The sequence below is a fragment of the Monodelphis domestica genome, chromosome 4 (assembly GCF_027887165.1).
Source record: "Monodelphis domestica isolate mMonDom1 chromosome 4, mMonDom1.pri, whole genome shotgun sequence".
NCBI classification, from domain to species: domain Eukaryota; kingdom Metazoa; phylum Chordata; class Mammalia; order Didelphimorphia; family Didelphidae; genus Monodelphis; species Monodelphis domestica.
The window spans coordinates 139,337,802-139,360,805 of record NC_077230.1 but is presented as its reverse complement, the minus strand read 5'-3'; the positions used below and the strand labels follow the sequence as shown (position 1 = coordinate 139,360,805).

General features: G+C 35.0%; 1 protein-coding gene across 7 annotated transcripts in view; it reads left to right on the top strand.

The window, feature by feature from the left end:
- The window catches only part of LRP1B (LDL receptor related protein 1B), a 2,480,145-nt gene that overhangs the window by 2,425,252 nt on the left and 31,889 nt on the right, over positions 1 to 23,004 (top strand). For 6 of the 7 annotated variants that reach the window (XM_007494117.3, XM_056797188.1, XM_056797186.1 and 3 more), the window contains 3 exons: positions 3,368 to 3,542; positions 9,417 to 9,521; positions 10,471 to 10,584. In XM_007494117.3, the coding sequence (XP_007494179.2) occupies positions 3,368 to 3,542; positions 9,417 to 9,521; positions 10,471 to 10,584 (394 nt within the window). The remainder of the gene's footprint in view (positions 1 to 3,367; positions 3,543 to 9,416; positions 9,522 to 10,470; positions 10,585 to 23,004) is intronic. The other variant, XM_056797187.1, reaches the window with a different exon arrangement.

Below are 23,004 nucleotides of genomic sequence, written 5' to 3'. Positions count from 1 at the left end.
CTAAAATGTACCTTAGTTTCAAGATTTGTTAACTTAGTAAACAAAAGTTTTCCTTCTAAGCTTGAAAGGACTAATAAGAACACTCTCTTTTATTAGATAGCTAGCTCAAGAGCTACTTAGAATCTGAATGAGAGTAAGTGGTAATTACCTGAGAGTACATATATAGACAAGATAGAGAAAAAACAGAATCTGTTTCCTCAAGTTTGCATATCTATTTGTAATTCCAAATGGATAGGGAACAGTTATCTGAGAAGCGGAGAGAGGGAAAAAATATGATGACATTCCTATTACTTATTAAGCACAGCAGTCACGATTTTGAGATAATTGCCAAAAGCTTGCAGTTTGGTTGAATTTCCTAATTTAGCCAAATACAATATTAATGTGCTCTGTAAACTCTCTCATAAATAGACTCACAGAATGAATGCATCAGTGTTAACCCTAAAATAATGCAGTAAATTTGGAGGAATTATTTTACTTTGCAACTTAAAACTCTCCATTGCTCATGTGGTAACTTGAATCTGCTGAAATAAAAGACCCTGCTCAAGTAAGCTCTCTTTTCTTTATTAAAACACCAATGCTCACAAGTCTTAGTCGATTGGAATTAAAGTCAATAGGAGAGCCTCAGAGGAGAAAAAAAATGAAGCAATTAAATGTGCATACAAAGGCTATTTCCCAGGAACCCTCACAGGGGTATATAAAACAATTCAGTCAAATATATAACTATTGGCAGCTTTCAGAATTGCTTTTTGTCTTGAGCCTAACAGGCAAACAGAAGCAAAGACATGAGTTTTCCATAGAAATATCTTGGGAAACATCTTTGCCAGGGCTAAAGTCTCTGGTGACTTGTTCTAGGCAGCTGTTCTTTGGAGTCAACAAGTAACACTGATCCTTGGCACTGTGAAAGATGAAATATCATTCCATGGAAGTTCTGCAGAAGAAAGGGTTCCAAGCTGGCAATGATTTATGCTTTGTCGAAGGCAAAAATGGCACAACTGAACAATAGGAATTTTAAAGTGCTTTTATTAGAGTATAAACTCCAATTTCTGGACGTTTAAATTTTTTTCCTATAATTTTCTTCTTTATATTTTATGCATTCAGTACATGTGCCACAACTCTAAGCAAACATAATTAATAATGAGAGGCTATATCATCAAAGAACAAATGAGATATTTAAAAAGTGGAGAATGAATTATTCAAATGTGTCCATATTCTTTGACTCACATGTAGGTACTTACCCCAAAGAGGTCAAAAATTTAAAAAGGAAGATCCACAACCCATATGTTTACAGCTGTACTTTTTATACCATAGTGCCAGAAATGAAGTAGATGGCTGTTAGTTAAGGAATGGCTGAGCAAATTGTTGCTCATAAATGTAATGGAATATTACTGTGCCATAAGAAATATTAGATAAGAAGAGTATATGGGAAGATGTATGTTAAATGATACAAAATAGAGTTGGTAGAATCAAGGAATCAATGTACATGGTGATCAGAACAATATAAATGGAAAGAATAGCAAAACCAAACCAAACAGAATTAAATGCTGTGTCATTATATTACCTAAGTTTGAACCTGAAGAAGGGCTATTAGAATGAATCTTATCTCCTTGAAGAAGTGGAGATTATTGGTAGGAAACTTTGTATGTATTTTTAGAGGAGTAATGGTAAGAATATATAAATTAGCACTTTATGTTCAACACTGTCTAAATTAGGCCATTTTGGAGATGGTTTAGGTGGATGGAATTCTATATTTACAGACAACCTTTAGTTCAAATTCCACATTTGACAAATATTAAAACATGTAAACCATAGGTTAGCTACCTTATAGATCCTCAATTTCTTCATCTGTATTACCTACTTTAGAGGGTTGTTATAAGGTTCAAATAAGAGAATGCATGTAAAATACTTTGCAAACTTCAAAGTGTTACATAAATGTCAGCTATAAATGCTACAAATGCCTTTATACTAATGCACCATTACGGTAAATGGTTCCTGAGGTAATATGTCACCTTCCTTCTAGGCCCGCAGTTCTTTGGCTTTTTAGAATATCTCTGTTGTTATTCATTAGTCCACAGAAAATTTGCCTTGTGAATGCTATTCTTACCAAAATTGAAATAAGTATTGGATTCTTCAATGCTATAGGAACTAAGGTGAAAATCATAGCTCCTGGGCTTTTTCTTCTCTTAGAACTATGTCTTATAACTTCTCAGCAACTAAATTTTATATATGTGTGTGTAGGTATGGGGGTTGACATGTATGTATATATGTGCTTATATATAACATATATATGTATAAATATATACATATATTAGATAGCTAAAATCAACAGTAGTAGACTTCTGAATGGAATATTAAAAGAAAAGTGGCATAGATGCTCTCTGATCTCCTTACAGTTTTGTTTTGTTCTGTTTTTTTAAACATTATTTTATTTGGTCATTTTCATACCTTATTCATTGGAAACAAAGATCATTTTCTTTTTCTACCCCCCCCCCCCCCGCCCACCACCCCTCCCATAGCCAATGCGTGATTCCTCTGGATATCACTTGCTCTGCACCCATTTCCTTGTTGTTGGTATTTGCATTAGGGTGCTCATTTAGCATCTCGCCTTAGTCATATCCCCTCCACCCCGGTAGTCAAACAGTTGCTTTTCATTGGTGTTTTTACTCCCACAGTTTGTCCTCTGCTTGAGGAGAGTTTTTTTTTTTCTCTCCTAGATCCCTGCAGATTGTTCAGGATCACTGCATTGACACTAATGGAGAATTCCATTATGTTCGATTGCACCACAGTGTATCAGTCTCTGTGTACAATGTTTTCCTGGTTCTGCTCCTCTAGCTCTGCATCACTTCCTGGAGGTTGTTCCAGTCTCCATGGAATTCCTCCACTTTATTATTCCTTCTAGCACAATAGTATTCCATCACCAACATATACCACAATTTGTTCAGCCATTCCCCAATTGATGGGCATCCCCTCGTTTTCCAGTTTTTGGCCACCACAAAGAGCGCAGCTATGAATATTCTTGTACAAGTCTTTTTCCTTATTATCTCTTTGTGGTACAAGCCCAGCAGTGCTATGGCTGGATCAAAGTGCAGACAGTCTTTTAGTACCCTTTGGGCATATGAAATGGCATTTTAAAAAAAATCACAGAGCAAGAATTGCCATCCAAAGATCATGCAATTCATGTGTCTATCTCCAGACAGGATAATTCTTAATTCATTTAAGAAAGGGAGCTTTAAGTCCCATACATAAAGACCACTAGGGATATACAGTATTGGAACTTTTTTTTATTAAACAAGTAAAAAGGTATCATTAATTAGCTTTTGCAGAAAACATCTGTGAAAATATGATTTCATCTTTTATTTTTTTTTTCTAGATGTATGCCATCATTACTGTGTGAATTCCGAATCATGCACCATTGCAGATGATGGAAGTGTAGAATGTGTCTGTCCCACTCGGTATGAAGGAACAAAATGTGAAGTTGACAAGTGCCTAAGGTGCCATGGTGGCCATTGCATCATAAACAAGGACAGTGAAGATATAACATGCAAGTAAGTTCACACAAAGCTCAGTTCAATAAAGGTAGCTGCATTCAAAGTAGTATAGCCATTAGTACGCAATAAAATGTAGAATAAATCTTAATATTGCTATAAAATTATTGCAGATGAGTAAGCTTCCAGATAGAAAGCCACATATTGGCTTGTTTATTTTTTACTGGTTAGTCATGTAGTCAAAGTGCACATTTTCTCAAAATCTAATTATCTCATGTGTAAAGAAAATTGTCAGAGCATTCATTACCTGGGATGTTTCCAAAGAAAGCATCTAAAATATTAAATTATGACATTATAAAAATTGATTGGGGATATTACTGTATTTTAAAGTGGAATATCTTAGTTGTCTTAGTTTCTGAGTTAATGGTATAAGTTTTGCAACTTAAAAAAATAATGTATGACCTTTGTAGTAGAAAGAGGGTTAAACTTGGAGCAACAGAGCTGAACCTGAGTTTGAATCCTGGCGCTGCCACTTACTTCCCTCTATGACATAAGATAATTCACTTAACTTATCTGATCTTTTATATCTCTGGTTTCCCATCTGTAAAATTAATTGGATAGATTAGATGACCCTTTTTAGTCCTTTCAGCCCCTATATCTAGACAGATCTGGGCAACACTAGATTATAAGAAATATCATTAGATCAGAAACTATAGAAAATAAGCATTAGTTATTTGGCCCATCCCATTCATTTTACAGATATGGAAGCTGAGGCCCAGTAAGGTTAAAAGGGACTTGCTGAAGTCCTAGAACTAGTAATTAGCATAGACAAAGAAGCTATAAAATAAACATCTGATCCTTTTGTTTTGTTTTTTATAGATGCTGGTACATTGAGTTTTATCATTTAAGTCCATTTAAGCTAGAGGAACACTATTTTCTAAGAGCATGACAAAAAACAAACAAACAAATAAAACCACACCACTAGGCTTTGATTTTTGTTAGATGCTATTTTGATAGCCTTTGGCTTAAGTAGTGAAGTAGATAAATGCTTCCACCACTATAGGAAGGCTAAAGGCTAATGTTATTCATTTGCTATCATAAAACAAGTTTATAACACTGAGGTTAGAGATCAAATGTCACTGGAGACTTTCTTTGAAAGAATTTTAAAAGAAAGACTTTTAAAGGGCTGGGCTCTATCAGTTGCCTTGGTTTTGAGTATAATAAATAAAAAATACATGATGGAAGAGCACACGATAAAGTTTTCATGCCACAATTTAAAGTGCCTGCAATGAGATTGTGTCAATACTGAGTTATGCAGGTCTCCCCAAACAAGTACTAATAAAACTTTATTACAGTCGAGACCAACATGTTTTATTCTGATTTTTCTTTTTTATTCACTTTCATTTTTGCTTTCACAATGAACATACCTGATGTTATTGTTATGGATGACATTTAATGACATCCCTAAATTCCAAATATGTATATATACATATATATGTACATAAACACACAATACAAATATATAACTATATATTTAGTCATTGAAAAGCACAGTATTATTTTGAAATGAAGGAGTGAAAGAGAATAGTTAAGTTAGAAAGCTAGAATCTTGGTAAGTACATAAGCAGAAAAAATCTTTTTGATTCTTGAATGAATAGCCTAATTGTAATCAAGTTCATTCACCAGATTCAGCAGACATTTGTGGTAAAACTTAAAAAGCATTCCAGAACTGGATGCCAAAGATACAAAATATAACTTGTTCCCTTTTGTCTTCCTATTTGGTCATCCTCATGGGGTAAGAAAGAAAGAAATCTTCCCTCAGGAACATTGTAGGAACTATGCTTCCATGCCTGCAGTGTGAGTAAGATAGGAAGGAAGGAAGGAAGGAAGGAAGGAAGGAAGGAAGGAAGGAAGGAAGGAAGGAAGGAAGGAAGGAAGGAAGGAAGGAAGGAAGGAAGGAAGGAAGGAAGGAAGGAAGGAAGGAAGGAAGGAAGGAAGGAAGGAAGGAAGGAAGGAAGGATGAGAGAAAGAGAGAGAAAAAAATGATCATTTATCCTGTAGGAAAAAAGGCATCCTAAAAAATATCATTTTTGAATTCCTTCCAGACTACAAAGATAGATGTGTTTCACAGGAGGGCATACCAGGCTCCTGACCCCTCTTCTCCATACCATTATTGACCCAGACAGTGCTAACCAGAGAATACCATTTTCTTCTCTTGAAATTTTAGATGGACCTATATAAAAAAATATCAGAACACATCCATAATCACAAAAATACATAATTCTAAATCTTTTAAATATATTTTGGGAATGTTTTTTAAAAATATTAAATAGCAGTCAAAGATGGTGAATAAAGTCCTGTTGAAATATGGCTACCAAAATAAGTCCTTTCAGAAATATTCTGGAAAATAACTGAATGTGGTAGTACCTAAAAAAATAATTGTTTTTGTATTCCAAGAGACATGTTAGAAAGACAAAATTAGTTTTCTCTTTTATTGTGACTTTCATCTTGGCATCAAAGAGTTGTTCACAGAGTTGTGAAAGATTCTCTGTTTCAAGGATAACAATCAGAGACTATAAAACTTTAAACAAAATTATAATATAGTGGAAATATCCCACAAAACTTATCAAGCTTGTTCAAGCTATCACATACAGTTGTGATTAGATATGGGAAATTAGGCTTTGTAACTCCCAGACTCATGCTATGTCCACCATGGCAGATTCTCTTTTGAATACCATAAATGTAATCACTGTAGCAGAGCTATGCTCATATTCCTATGAAAACTAAATAAATATTGGTGAAGTCAAAATTGATTAAAGTTTTGAATTGCAGATATCCTTGTGATATAAATTGGTGTGAGAATTCATTTGTTTTATTTTCTCGTTCTGCCAAATAAATTGTAATTAGCTCTTGGAAAATAACAAACCAGAAATAACAAAGATCCATACCTCCCAAAAGAAAACAATGCTGTGAAAATTTCTAATTTAAAATATAGGTAATGCTCTTCTGTGCCTAGAATGATATGGACATATACCCTTTAAAAAAATCCTCCAATTATCTGTCTTTTATCCAGGATTTAAATTAGATGAGATTTGATATTCATCTAATAGTTATGAAAAAGTATATTCTCATTTAAAATAACCTAAGAATACAGAGAATCATACATTTATAGTTATGTAAATATATGTGACATACATATATGTTTTGTTATATATATGTAAATGGGAGAGGAGAAATGAGAGAGACAGAGACAAAGAGAGTGAGCACTGAATATTAACAGTAGATAGAGCATTGAATATGGAATCAGGAAGATGAGTTCAAATCCAACTTCAGATACTTACTAGCTATGTGACTGGACAAATCCTTTAACCTCTTCCTGTCTCACTTTTTTTCATCTATGAAATGGAGATATAATAGTATCCAATTGCTAGGGTTGTTATGAGGATAAAATGAGACAATATTGTAAAGAGCTTTACAAGACTTGAAACACCATACTAAGGTTAGTTATTATTATTATTTAATGTAATCACATAAAAAAACTTGTTAGAAGGAAGAGGAGAGTAATAAAATAGCATTTTCATGTCAAATTCTACAGTATTCTTTTCACATCAGTACTTGTGGTGGGGTTGTGATTAGGATGTACTATTCTTATTGATTTAGTCTTCCAATTTTTTTAAAATTTACTTTAATCCTATAAATTTTTAATGAGCAACTACTATATGGTAAGAGGCATTTAGGTAACTTGCCTCAGTGGATAGCATGCTAGGTTTAGATCCAGGAAGACATGAGTTCAAAGTTATCCTAAGACACATTTAATAGCTATGTGACACTGGGCCAGTCCTTCAGCCCCTGTTGGCCTTAATCCACTGGAGAAGGAAATAGCAAGCCAGACTTTGCTAAGAAAACCTCATGAACATTAATGGTGTGCTATGGTCCATGGGGTCAGAAAGGATTAGACATGATTGAATGATTATGTGGTGGACCCAGGATTTCCAAGAGACACTATACATCCTTTAGTCATAAATAAAGATCCAAAGGGAGACTGAAGTCATAGGACTTCTTTAGGAAAAGCACTATTTGAAAGGTTCCACCAAACAGATCTGAATAGGACATTTATTATATGTTTTCTATATATTAAAAAGATTTTTAAATGTGTAGATGATCATATATATTTACACAAATACAAGCATTAGTGAATCATTTTATAAGCTTTTAAATCATTATGGAAACAAGTTTCCATAATATATATCCTTTCTTCTCCATTTCTGCATCTTCTATGTCTCTTGAAAATCTCCTCCTGTATAGCTTAGATTTGGAGCTGGTGGATCTATTTGGTTCCAATTCATCATTGGGTGGAAGGAGAGAATTTGGAAAGATATATACTTGGCATCTGAGAATTTTACAAATGGGAGGAAGCTCAGAGATCATCCAATCTAACCATATGCCTGAAGCCTGAGTGCTAAGTCTGAAATCCCATCTAAATCCCAAGAAATGCTTGTCTATCACCTACTTGAAGACCTCCAATAAAATGGAACTCTTTTCCTATGATTCTCAGCACATGTTCTTCCTAAATCTACCTCTACGATCACACTATAGAAAATTAGGTATTATAATGGCTAGAGCACTCAACCTATATAAAGGAAGACTCAAAAATCTGGTCTCAAACACTTCTTAGCTGTGTGACCTTGCTATAGTTATTTTGAATGTCAAATAATGTTCATAAAGCTCTTTGCAATCCTTAAGGAAATATATATAAGCTAGCTACTATTTTTCAACAGCAAAGAATGAGAAACAAATGTTTTCTCAAGCCCCAAATATGAGTCCAGGGTCAGTGCTCTTTTCATTGTACCATTCTGGCATACTGTTGAAAAATCCTGAAGCTGAAATGAAATAAAATTTTCCTTTGGGCTCTCCTCTACTGATAAAAAATGAAAATGTCAATGAATTATATTTGTCAACTTGCATTTTCTTGCCTTCTTTGGATGCTTATTTTAATTGGTAGTGGTTACTAAACAGGAACAACTATTGAGCAAAGGCTAAATCCCCACAAATATTTTACACCTGCCATTTTTCCTAGACAACATTTTTTTCAAGTTAGAAATAACCATATTTACATTTTTTGAATGGTACATTCTATTAACACAATTTGGAATAGTTTTAGATTCAACATCTAGCCTGCACATAGTAGACACCTACTATATCTCCTTTAACTGAATTGAATTAAAGGTCTAGAGATGTGATATGACTGCAAACTAATTAGATTCCAAAATTCTAACAGAAAACACTGACTATGGATTTATGTTTATACTGCATATTATGCTTCCTGCAGTTTGAATATCTTCATTTTACATTAACTTTAAGATGCATATGACCTTTAGCTCATCCCATTAAATATATAGTCAGAGAATTATAAGAGACAAATTGGCTACATAAAATTATTTTAATTTTTCTATAAGAATTGTAGTTTAAAAGTTGCACTCCATTCTGAAAATTCATTGAGCTGAATTTCTTCTTTCAAGGCTAAGAGCCAAAAATATAAAATTACAAGGCTCTTTGCTAGCAGTAGTTATATCCCACCAAAAGATATGTCCAAGTCATGACTATAAGAGAAACTTATCAATGCTAATTACTCCCTGTAGAATAAGAACTAGTTATTATTTTTTCCACAAATACAACCATTATAGAATTATTGATGTTAACTAATGGGTTAAATATGAGAGTCAGAAAAAGAAAAGTATGGAACTATCATTATTTCTCCTGTTTAAAAAACTGTTGCCTCTAGCTAGCCGGTCTTCGTGAAAACTCACTCTGTCTACCCTTCTACTACCATCCCAAGATAAACATTTTCATCTGCAGCAGAGTTTGTGTCAGCTTTCAACTCTAATGATTGAGATAACAATGGGCCTTATTTTTGTTGTTTGTTTGTCACTGCAGTTGCACTAATGGAAAGATTGCCTCCAGCTGTCAGTTATGTGATGGCTACTGCTACAATGGTGGCACATGTCAGCTGGACCCTGAGACAAATATACCTGTGTGTTTGTGAGTATTTTCTGTTTCAAACGTGTCACAATGGAAACTGTGCACAGAACAGCTCTAGTCTGTCTGGTTTGGTTTTGTTTTTCCTTTTGGGGGAGGGATACCTTAGAAATGTATTTTATGAACACATCTCAGTTTTAGAAAGCTAATATGGTACAACTTTGGGTGAAATGTGACAGAATGTCCTCATCTATCAATTTGGTATTGCTAATGATATCATGAAGAAGAGTTCATTTAATTCTTAGCATCATGCCCATTTCAGACCCTTGTGGATCTCTGAACTTGGAAATAAAGGGGAAAATTGGACTAATCTCCCTTGTTGTATTCAGATACATCTCCACTTCAGAGATAATCATCTATTATGAATGCTTTGGTACTTAGAGCCATTCTTTTCAAAAGAACACAATCTTTTTAAATGTATAATGCTGTTTGATGTATGTATTGATTTATAGAATGAAGCATTATATATAGCCATGCTATAAGGTACCAACCCTTAAAATCTCTGGCTTCATAGGAATCTATTAAACTGAGTCTGGTTTTGTGAATTCACAAAAGGAGTGCTGTTTCAGTTTCCAAAATGTTATTAATTGTTCATACAATATCCAGAATTCAGTTGATCCTTCCCTTTCACTCCCTGCCACTCCCTTTCACCTGTTCTCTGGCAAGCCAGAACTGATAATCCCAATCTAACTACCACTTGGTGTTTTAGACTTACTGCCAGAGATTCCTGACTTTTGGGGCAAAAAGATTGGATCTATAGGCAAACCATGCCTGGATTAATTCCCCCTACCATTTCAAGGCAATGGTTTATGAGGGTGATTGAAAAAGAACTGAATATACTTGAAATGAGTTCTTGATTCACATGTTACCATCGTTGAATGCAATGAATTTAAAACATGTTTGGCAAAAAGGCAGAATATTTATTTAGCTGTATTTTACTGAAATTCTGCAGATGCTCTATGGGGTTTAAAAGTCAGCGCTGTGACCAGAAAGTGAACCCTTGTGATTACTACTGTCAGAATGAGGGAATTTGCACTTTAACTGCGTTTAATGAACCAAGATGCAAGTAGGTTTAACCTTCCACTTACTGCTGCACATTTTGTGACATCATTTCAGGCCACAGTTCATTGGTTCAGATCATGCGCATCCACATACATTTCACAATTCGTACTTAATCTTGGGGCTCATCTGTGTAATACACACTTAACCTTTGGATCTTACTGCCAGCAAGTGTGCTTACATGCAGGTTGCTAGGTTGTCTGGAATAGCATCAAAGAAAGTAAAAGAAAAAAAAAGAGTGTAGAATAATTAAATCTGCGAAAATATCAGATTTCTCTTTGGCCAATAATGGAAATAAACTGAAATATTATTACTGTTTTTATGTTGATTTCTATGTGATAATTAACTTTCCAATTCTAACATTGATGAAGTAATTGATATTATATCTTTTTTCTGACTTATAGCTAAATCTTTAACTTTAACTTACATATTACATTTTAAAAGGAAATTAGAGCTTGATATGAGACATTAAAAATACCCTAGATTTTAAAAAAAATCTTTTCCCGATTCTCTTTGTGGTAAAGTGGCTTTTTACTATAATTTTTTTTTTACTTGCTATATTTCCTCTGAGAAATTACAGTCATTTTCTGGAGGGGAACTGTCAATCCTCATTGAAAAAGAAAACTATCTTACCATTGTACAGTTAAGCTTTAGAGATATATCATGTCAGGCATTCTCATTGATTCAAAATGTCAGAGTCAGCAACAGTGGGCATCAAACCATTACTTAGATCTGATAAAGTACCCATTGATTATGACACTGTAGAGCCTAGCCACTATTCTAAACCACAATTGGATAATCCACTGCAACCAGAACTTTAAGTGCCATCTGCCTAGTATTACAATTACTTAATATTGAATTTTGGTGATGATCCTGGTATGGACCATTGCTAAATCAATAATTATAAAATTTGAAAAGTCATTACAATACTCAAATATAGTAAATTATGATCACATTTTTCCTAGAAAGTATTAGAACTTACTAGACCAACTTTTCTATAAATAATTCAGCAACAACAAAATGTGGGGAAAGCCCATCTAAAAGTATTCTGTGGAATCTGTCAGTAAATTAGCTCAGTTATGACTTCATTCACATTACCAAGTCGTGTTAAAGGAAAAGGGAAAGCCTTTTTAATTCTCAACTTCTCATAGACTCATAGAAGGAAAGCTAAAAAGAACCTCAATTGCTAGCAGCTCCAAACACATTTTTTTATAAATGAATTCCAGAGAGATAAAGAGATTTATCCAATGTAGGAAAAGGGAAGACATGGGTTTTAATCTTAAACTTCCAATTCCATATTCAGTTTCTTTCAATTCTACAATACTGTTCCTTTGACATTTTCCTGTTTTTTGTACATCATCAAAAAACTAATTAAAACTAGTTAACTAATTAAAAATTAGTAGATAATAAGCACTTCATGTTACTGACAAATTCAGATTTGACACTAGGGAAGATGGCAAAAAAATGATATTTTTTTTTGTGCACAAAGGACATTATCCTTAAAACCTGACCTCCTTGACTTTCTACTGTATCTCTTTCCCCAATTATCCCAAATACTCCCTCAAGCTTCTAGTATGTCCCTCCTTCTTCAACTGATTCTTAACTGACTTATATTTTACTTTCTATGAGCTATCCTCTATGGCTCTCCCAAAACATTAGCAGAACAATTGAAATAATCGGGAGCATGTACATGAGACCGAATTGCTGGTCCTCTATTCTTTCCTAGCTAACATCTTAGCAGTAGCTAATATTTCGAATGAATGAATTTAAATGAATTTTGAATGAAAATTTCAAATAAGGTAGAAAAGAGAGGGGATGGTAGGACAGAGAAAAATAGGTAGGTGAAGATCTTCCAAACCCTGGAAATGATTTTTTATTATACTGACACATAAGCTATCAGGATGGATTTTGTTTTTTAAAGAGAAAAGCATAGAAAAGCCATCAAGCCTAAGAAAGATTCGGTTTAGATGTTTTCCCAAGCTCTAATTTTGATTCTGATAATTGGTGATCTTGTGTCATGGAGGAATGATTCTGAACATCTACCTAAAAAAGCATCAGGCTACCTATACACTATATATACCCTCTAAATTAGAGTAAAAAGATAATTTGATCGATTGCTATTTAAAATATAGAAAATGTAGATTTAAGCCTTTTATATCCATATTTACAGTGAACATGCCTTTAAGGAAAAGTTGGTTGCTTATAGGCTTCCAGAAATATTTCATGGGGACAAAATCATTTTATAAATCTAATTTACTTGCTATTGTCTGTCAGTGCATTTCCCTTTGTCATAAAATGAAAGAAACTATTTGAATTGTGCCTTACTTGTATACATCAGAAAAGCTATAAAGCATTCAGATATATGAAGGTGACAGTTTTTCCACACAGAAGTTTTAATGGCTGTATCCTTCAATTTAAGGATAGATTTGTACTTTGAATCTTTCTCTCTTGCCTCTTGATGGCCATTTCCATTTATTAATGTATGAATAAAATTCTACAAAAGGGAAAGCCTTGGAGAAAAGTTCAGAATGTGGTAGGTGTTTTCCCTCCATGTTTATTTGCAGAGAAATCTGACAATTACAAATGTTAATGAGTTAAATACTTTTCAATTATGTAAACTTCTAAGTTAATATGAGTTTCATTTGAGTTCTTTGGGGATTATTAGGATTATTGATGGTGATAATATCATTGTCACTCACATAAATGTGACAAATTTCTAAGCTTAGGTTTTTCATTGCATATCAGAAGCCTTTACCATGCAAGTATCACTATATCAGTCCTTATGGAGCTACATAAGTACATAGGGCTTCAAGACTATATAGAGACAGGAGAGACATCACAGCCAGCCACCTATTCATCGAAACTGTCCTTTGGGATACTAATTAGTTTTTTCCCCAGCTGTGTAAATTTCCAATAATCATTTAGGCTTATTTAGTTCCAAAAATGTGCTATCAGACTGATTAATCCCATGGCATCATCCAAGCAATCTCTGCTCTGTTTTAGGGCCTTTGGAGGGACAAAGGGAAGAAGAGAGTGAATCAGGATTCTTCCCATCAAGACCTTTCATTCCCATTTTATCTGTGCCATAAAGGAAAAGGAGAATTTCTACAGCTAGAAATATATAGGGAGTACTCATCAGACACCAGGTGGCCTGAGACTTTTACAGGGGCAAAAGACTGCAACATAAATTTAGATTAGCTAGTATTACAATTGGGCTAGAGTCAGTAGTCCATGAAGGGGAATAATATGAAAATAAGACTGGAAAAAGGAAATTTGAATTTGGTTGTGAAGTCTTGAATGTTAGTTTATGGAGTAAGTATTTAATCTTGCCCATGGGAGGAAGCCACTGAAGTTTTTTGGGCAGGAGATTGGCATGTCACATCTGTATATCACAACTATACATTAAGCCAGATTATGAAGTATGGATTGATGGGGAAGAAAAGAGAGCAGCTAGTTATTGTATTAGTTCAAATTAGAGATGATAAGAGATTGCACTGAGGTGGTAGCTGAAAGAGTAGAGAGGAGGGGATGTATGTAAGAGATAGTGTAATTAGAAATCATGGAGCTTAGTAAGTAATTATATTGAGAAATTAAGTAGGAGGAAGAGTGAAGGATAAATGGTAAAAAGGAAAGAGCCCTGGAATCAGAGTCAAAAGAATTAAATTTGAGTCCTAGGCCTATTTGGATGATACTGAGCAAGATATTTAACCTCTCTGGGCCCCTATTTCCACCTTAGTAAAATGATTATCATAATATTTGCATTTTCTATCTGACATGGCTGATAAGAGGAAAGCATTCTGGAAAATGTATTATATAAATGTGAATAATTATTATGACTCATACTTTTAGCCCGGTTAACTAGGGAAATGATGTTATCAACAGAAATAGGAGAATTTGGAGGAGGAGTTTGTTTTTGAGGAAGAAAACTAGTCAGTTCAGCTCAGCTTTGCATATTCTGAAACTGAAGTGTCACTAAGCTATCAAGCTGAAGTTAGAAGGCTAGGGAGTTACGAGGATAGATACTTGTATGTATACAAGTATGCACACACATGTAGACATAGGTACACTACACACATGTGTTTACATATGTGTATGTGTGTATTCAATTATATGTGTTACCATTCTGCATATGAGAGTGTGTAATTGGATAGGACCTGAATCTACCATTTCATCACTCTAGGAATGCACCTGATGTGGAATCTATTTCATTGGGCGCAAGTCACAAACTTCTCTGCAGTTTAGAGTCTTAGATAATTGCCTAGAACACTGAGATTAAGTGACTTGCCCAGAGTCACATAGCCAGTATGTGTCAGACTTAGGAAGGAAAGAAGGAAACATGCCTTTATTAAGTTATTTGTCTTCCCCTCCTCCTATGTGTCAGGAACTGTGCTAGCCAAATGTTATCATATTTGAGTCTTACAACAATCCTGGGAAAGAAGTGTTATTATTATTATACCCATTATATACATATGATATACATACATACATACGTGTATATATACCCATTGTTCTACCCATTTTACAAATGAAGAAACTGAAGTAGAAAGTGGCTTTCCTAGGGATAGCAATTGTTTCAGGCTGAATTCAAGTTCTTATTGTCCTGACTCTGGTCCTTGAGCTCTATCCCTTGGGTCAGGAAATTTAAATTTATAGCATACAAGGATAAAGTTCTCCTGGTAAGAGACTGTCACTCCCAATGCAAACCAACACCTTTTCTGTAACCCAAGGTGTTAAGAAAGTTACCTGGGAGTGACTTCCGCAGTCACATTGCTGGGATGTGTCAGAGACAGGAAATGAACTCGGCTCATCCGGATGCTGAGCTCAGCTCTCCTTCTACCGTATCATAGTGCTCCTAGACGCTGTAGGAGGTACAATCAATTTGATTTTCTCATGCAGGAGATATGACTTGAGCTAACTTTGAAGGAAGCTAGAGAGTTTAACAGGCTGAGATGGGAAGGAATGCATTTGAAGCCTGGGGAAGTGGGCTTGATGAAAGACACAGGTGAAAGATGGAATGCCATATGTAAAAAGCAAGTAGGGAAGGAGAGTAACATACAGTAAGTCTGGAAAGATAGACTAGAGACAGATCGTGAAGGACTTTAAATGACAAGCAAAAAAATTTTATTTTATGCTAAAGGTAATGGGGACCCTTGAGAGCTTTTTAAGCAGAAGACTGGCATGGTCAGGCCTTTGCTTTAGGATTATCAATTTTGCAGCTGTAAAGAGGATGGATTAGAGGAGGGAAGAACACTTGGTGGAGCAAGCCCAATTAAAAGATGATTTTCATAGTCAAGGTGAGATGTTGATTAGGGCCTGAACAAGGGTATTGGCCATGTGAGTAGAAAGAAGGTAACAGATGGGAGGAATATGTGAATAGATAGGCTACAAGATGAAATGCCTTTTTTTCCCCCTTAAAAATGTGTCTTATGTCATTTTAGGGCCTTTGATATTCTCCTGAAAGATCTTCAGTTTTTCTTCATTATTACTATATTACTATAACATTATGATCACAATGACTATGATTATTCCAGATCTCTCTGCAGCTTTTAACAATGTTGATCCCTATCTTTTCCATGATACTCTTTTATCTCTAGATGTTCATGACACTGAGTTTCTCTGGTTCTCCTCCTACCTATCTGACTACTCATTCTTAGTCCCCTTTCTTGATTCTTCATCCAGGTCAGTTCTGCTAAACTTGGATATCCCACATGACTTTGTCCTGGTCCCTTTTTTTTCTTCTGTTATTCTCTTCTATGCTATTCCACATAATGAATGCATTCAGTTCCAATGGATTCATTCAGTTGTCAACTCTATGCCAACAACTCTCAGAACCACTTGTCCTGCTATAACTTCTCTGCAGATCTTCATTCTCACATCTCCAAATGCCTATTAGATGTCTTGAACTAGATGTCTTATACACATTTTGAACTCAACATATACAAATTCATGATTTTTTCCTCAAAATTCTCCCCCCTTCCTAGCTTCCCTAAGGCTATTTAGAGCACCACCATCTTTCTAATCATCCTTGTTCCCAATGTAGGTGGCATCCTCAGCTTCTCACTGCTCTCATCCTCCAAATCCAGCCTGTTGTGGAAGGCTGAAGATTTTACCATTGTACCATCTCTTAGACTTTCTCCTTTCTCTTCTTGGACATAGCCACAGCCCTGGTTCAGAACCTTTTTTACTCATACCTGGACAACTACAATAGTCTCCTGATTGGTCTCCCTGCAACAAGTTTCTCCCTAGTCCAAACATTCTCAACTCAGCTGCCAAAGTGATCTTCTTCAACCACAGGTCTGACCATATTCCTCCCCCCCCAACCAATAGTAATCAATAAACTCCTTTGATTCCATGTCTTTTTGTTTTCTTAAAAGTTTCTTAAAAGACATTGGATTTAAGCAGATTTTAAAAGAAACAGTAATCAGAATTTTGAGGTAAGGAAACTTTGTGGTTTGGCAGAAGAATTTATGAAGAAATGATAAATTGAGTTTTCTTTGCCAAAATGGAAGGGAATGAGCATTTCTAGAAAGCCTACTATATGCTAAGCAAGGTAGCCAGATGACTTAGTAGATAGAGCCCTGGCCAGGAGTTAGAACCTGAGTTCAAATCTGGCCTCAGATACTTACTAGATGTGTAACTCTGAGTAAGTCATGTAACCTCTATTTATTTGCCTTAATCCATTGGAGAAAGAAATGGAATCCTTGCCAAAAAAAAATCCTCTGAGAGGTATGGCCCAGGCATCACAAAGTGTCTGACCCAATTGAACAACAACATATGCCAAGCAAAATGCTAAACGCTTAAAAATATTATATTATTTGATCTTTACAGTAACTCCATGAGGCAAGTTTTGTTATCCCCATTATACAGATGATGAAACAAATGATTTGCTCAGGGTTAGACAGCTAATTAGTAAAGGAAGAAGAATTTGAATTCGGATCTTCTTGACTCTGGATTTAGTTCTCTATTCACTGTACATATCCAAACAGACCATCTAGGGCTTTAGTTGTCTAGACTTGGTGTTTGCTAATTGATGAATAGAAGAAAGAATTGAAATTTCTAAATTCAGACCAACTTTTTAATCTAAGCACAATTAAATCATATTGATACCAACTCCATTGGAAATACCACACTAACTGAATATAGAAATGCCGTCCAAATCACAGTTGGAGGTTATCAGAGAAAGAGATACTCTCTTTCAGACTCTCCATCCTAAAAGAAGTTGGAAAATGTAGAAATAAGATTTTAAAACTTTTACAAAAGAGAACAAAAATAAGGTGAATTAATATAATATTAAGAGAATGCATAAAGGGGCATGGGATAAAGGAAGAATTGAGAAGCTGTTATTTCATCATTGATATTTTGTTTTCTGTTTCCTTGGTCTATTTACTTCATTAAGAAATCAGCATTCCTTTTGCCAAAAAAAATCACTAGGAGGGAAACACATCCAAACAGACCATAAAATGCAAAAGTAACAGGAATGACTTTCTGTGTGCCTTTAGATGAAAGATAATGAGTTCTGGTTTTAACATTAAGAAATGGAATGTAGGAATTATTCCTCTCAGCTGAACTACCAGGCTAAGGTACAATCCTTCAAACTCTTGGCATTGCAGAACGGAGAAAAGATTGCTTGGCCTCTCCTAGCCTTTTTTTTTTTTTGACAAGTACTCAGCAACACTCCCCATGTGGTCTGTGGGTCTAGACAGCAGTCACATAGAGAACATTTGAGAATTGCCCCTAGAAGTTATCATGAGTAATGTCAAACAGATCACAACCTTCTCAAGAGGTGAAGGATATAGCTTTGGCAGCAAATGTTGCCTAGACAACAATGGTCATGGCATTGGACATCCATGATTTGTTTTCCTGCCCATTGGTATGTTACTGAAAGACGTAGAATATAATGGGAAAACTAAGAAAAATCTGTCACATCAAAATTCAACCCTTTCTAAGCTCAGGTAACAAGTTGTAGCTTGTACTGCCTTTCACCATGAATGTAGTCATACCAGGGGAAAACAATGAACACAGTTGTCATTTTTTCCACCTCAAGCTTTCACTCCAATTTCTGCTTTCCGTGCAAAAGAAGTTCAGTTGTTCACGTAACAATTCCTTTGGTAGTTTTTAATGTAGGATTAATATTTGCTGAATTTGAGATTGAATTTTCTTATTCTTTCCCTAACATCCAGGATTTGAAAAAGCACTGTTCTTATCCTAATGAAAAAAAAACTGGACTGGAATAATTTAAAAACAGGAGAAAAAGCTACTCCCTGTTTACATTTCAGAGGCATTCATTAAGATAAATTTCCTTGAAAATTTAAATTAAAATGTTCTTTCTTGTTAATCATACAGGAATTCATAATCTCACTATTTATCCTTACTTCCTCTAAGTTAAAATGATAAGCCTTTTTCCATGGAATTCAATATAATACAAAACTAGGTTATATTATCAATTTAGGACTGATCCTAGACTAATTTTATGTCATATACAGCCCAAGATTCTCTCATGCGCATATTTTTAATTTAAATTTATTTTTTTACATTAAAATACCTAATCAACTCTTTCCCTTCTTTCCCTCCTCTCATTAGAGAAGATATCATTTGACAAAAAGATTTATGTATATATAAAACTCTTGCTTATTTCTATTAATGTTTTTTTTCCATGAAACTGTCTATAAGATTTCCACTCCAACTTACTGCTTTCCTTCTAATCTAGACTATATTAATTTTATTTGTAAAAAAAATCTTTTCAATTTAATGTTTTGAAAGAGTTAAAATTTGGGGAAAACTGAGGCAGGTAGAAATTAGTTTCTCTCTGCAAGGAGTATTATATTTTTAGAGGTTTATTAAAGGTTGAGAATTTAATAAAATACAAGTAAGAAAGGCATGTGCTAGGTGGGCCGAGAGGCCCAATTCAATTTCACTCACATCATTAGAGACACGTCTGCTCCGAAGCGGAAGTAGAAAAGAGGCCCTCAGTAGGCGGAGAACTCCTTTAAATAATAATTTGCTCTCTGTGCAGGTGAGAATTCAGTGAGATTACAAAGCATTCTGGGGAAGTGGAGTAAGGATTTCTGGGGATTGAGGTCCTAGATTCAAGTCTCCATTTTTACAGTTTGCAAAATTATCCATTATACATCTCACAATGTTTTCTATCTTGTGTTTATTCATAAATTCTCCCACACATTAATCCAGTAGGTTTTATGCTATGATATTCTCATTTGTTTATGATAGCTCCCTTTATGTCTATGTCATAGACATATCCATTTTGATCTTGTCTTGGTAACTGGCTTAGGTGGACATACACAAATCATTTTCCAAGCAATGCGTCTGTTATAATGTTCTCTTGGTTCTGCTCATTTCACCTTCATAATTTCATTTAGGTCTCTCCATATTTTTCCCCAAATTAACCTGTCCATTATCTTTTTGCACAGTACTTTTCCATCACAAACATATCCCACAACTTTTTAAACCATGCCACCACTGATGGACATCCCTTCAATTTCCAGTTCTTTGCCACCACAAAGAGAACTCTTATAAATATTTTAGAGCATATAAGTTCTTTTTCTTTTTCCTTGATCATCTTAGAAAATAGCATAATAGAGATACTATTAGGTCAAAAAACTAATTCTTTGATAATGTGTTAGCACTGATTCTTTTATTAATATTAGTTGTGGGAATAATAATGATACCACCATTAATAATAGCAACTTAGATTTATGTATTGTTTTACTTTTACAAAGCTCTTTTTTTTTTTTGGAAAATTTTATTTAGTCAATTTAGAACATTATTCCTTGGTTACAAGAATCATATTCTTTCCCTTCCTCCCCTCCCCACAATCTTCCCATAGATGACATGCAATTCCATTAGGTATTACACGTGTCCTTGATCAGAACCTATTTCCATGTTGTTGATATTTGCACTAGGATGTTCATTTAGAGTCTATATCCCCAATCATCTCCCTCTATACCCATGTAATCAAACAGTTGTTTTCTTCTGTGTTTCTACTCCCACAGTTCTTCCTCTGAATGTGGTTGGTGTTCTTTCTCACAGATCCCTCCAAATTGTTCAGGATCACTGCATTGCCACTAATGGAGAAGTCCATTACATTCAATTGTACCACTACAAAGCTCTTTCTGAACAATAGTTGGTAGTGTATTATTTATTCCAGTTTTACTAATATTAAACCTGTGGCAAAAAGCCATTAAATTACTTTACTAGGGGCAAATTTCTAATCAGTAAAGGAATTAGGACTAGGACATGTGTCTTCTGAATTAAGTTCTATGCTGTTCCCAGTACACCAGGAAGAATCACATGTTTAATGTACTTTGAGATTTCTGAGACAGTCAACTGATATTTCCTAATCTTTCTTTAAGTTAAGAGAAATTCATAGAATGCAGCAGCTATACCAGTTAAACGATCATTAGATGAGATTCTGATGTCAACATGTGCTCTCATTGGAATAGAGAATTTATAAAATTTTGATAGTTCTGTCATAAGATGTCCATTACAAATATTATAATTAAGTTGTTTAAGTGATTTTTCTACATGGTTCTCTTGAACTAAAAATTAGTCGATCAATTTTTGAACCAAATCCTCGTAACATTTTTAAATAATGGAAACTAATTAAGTTCCCACAATAGTGCAATAACTTAAACCATTGATAGTGAACCTATGGCACAGGTGCCAAAGATGACACACAGAGGACTTTCTGTGGGCACATGTTTTGCCCTACCCCCAACTCACCCCCACAGAGTTCATTACTAGAAAAGCAGAGGGACTTAGGTGGAGCTGCTCCCCTCTCCCTCTCCACTATGCCTGATGAAATTTTTTCACATCTATATCCCTCTGCCTAGCAGCCCAATGGGAGTCCACAGGGACTAAGGTTGGGGCTCACAGGCAGCAGAGCTGGAGGGGAGGGGAGCACTTGGACCACTCCCCTTTCATTCTCTATACTTGTTGAGGACATTCCTCACTTCACTCCCCCTTCATCCAGCAATCCAATGGGAGAGCTTCCTCCTTCTCCTGTGTGGGGCAAAGGGGAGGGGGGACAGGGTGCACCTGTCACTTGGTGTGGGAATGGCACAGCACAGCACTTAATCTGGGGGAGTCAGGTGGGGGCAGGGTCCAGCACTCTGTCTCTAAAAGGTTTGTCATTCACTGACTTAAACCATTGGTTAAGTCCTACTCTCCTGCCTAAACAAAAGAAGGCAAAGTTGCTAGGGTATCCACATAACTATATGAAGCCTTTTCCTATATCTATAGTGTAGCTTTTTATATCCGAGTAAACATGAAAGTGACTTTAGGTTTCAGTTTAGTGCACTTAAATAAATTTTTTTCACATGTATATATAACACAAGGAAGGCACTGTGTATGATTTTTTAATAACTCAGCTAAAAAAATCAATGTCAAATTATAACATGGCTTTCTTCTCAAAAACATTTTCCTGATTAACTCTACCAAAAGTGAGTTTGGACTTTGTCAAATTGGAATTTTACTAATGGACCCCAGGACTTTATCAGGAAGGATCTAGAATATGAATCAGACCTCAAGAAGCTTCCTTAACTTCAATGTACTTATAAGTTGCACATCTGTGAAGTAGAAAGACAACATCTGCCCAGTCTACCTCATAAGGTTCTGAGGAACACAGAGTAAGCTAATAGATGTAAACATCCATTGAAAGCAGAAGTACTATAAAATCTAAATATTGAAGTAATTTTGGTTATTATACATAAAAACAAGCATAATAGTTCCATTATACTTCAATATTTTGCTAGTTTCTTTTGATGTGAAGACTCCTTTTAGCAAGACAACTTACAACCCATCCATGTCTTTACATTTTGATATTGCAGGCCATACCCTTTAACCTATCCTCATAGAATAAATGACTTAATAATGCATGTATGAATAAATAAATAAGTGAATCAGAGAATCAATGTATGGAGAATTCATTGAGCATACTGAAGACCTTTTTTTTGGTCTTCTGACATTTGGGTACCAGGCAGCATTCAATCCATCTCTCCATTATCCCTCACTGCCACTACATGACTGAACTGCCTCCTTTTCTATTCATGCATATTTATATTATGTAGTTTTGATATATTCAAAAACTATGTGATTTTTCACTTTAGAGCACTCACTGCCTGTCGAGATCTAACATTTCCATGATATAATAGCTAAGTCCTAGTGAATCCCTTGAGGCACATATGGTTTAAATTATTAGCCCAGGGTCACAGGTGAAAGGCACTGGGGAGGAAGGGACCTTAGAACCATGAAAACTGTCCTCAAATCTAGCCTCCGACACATACCAGCTGTTTGACTAGTCCAACTCTAAGCAAGTCTGAAAGATTATCTTTCAGAAAAATGTGCCAGTCTGCATTAATAAAGGCAGTTAATTCATCTAAAGCTCCTTATACTGATAATAACAATAAAAGTA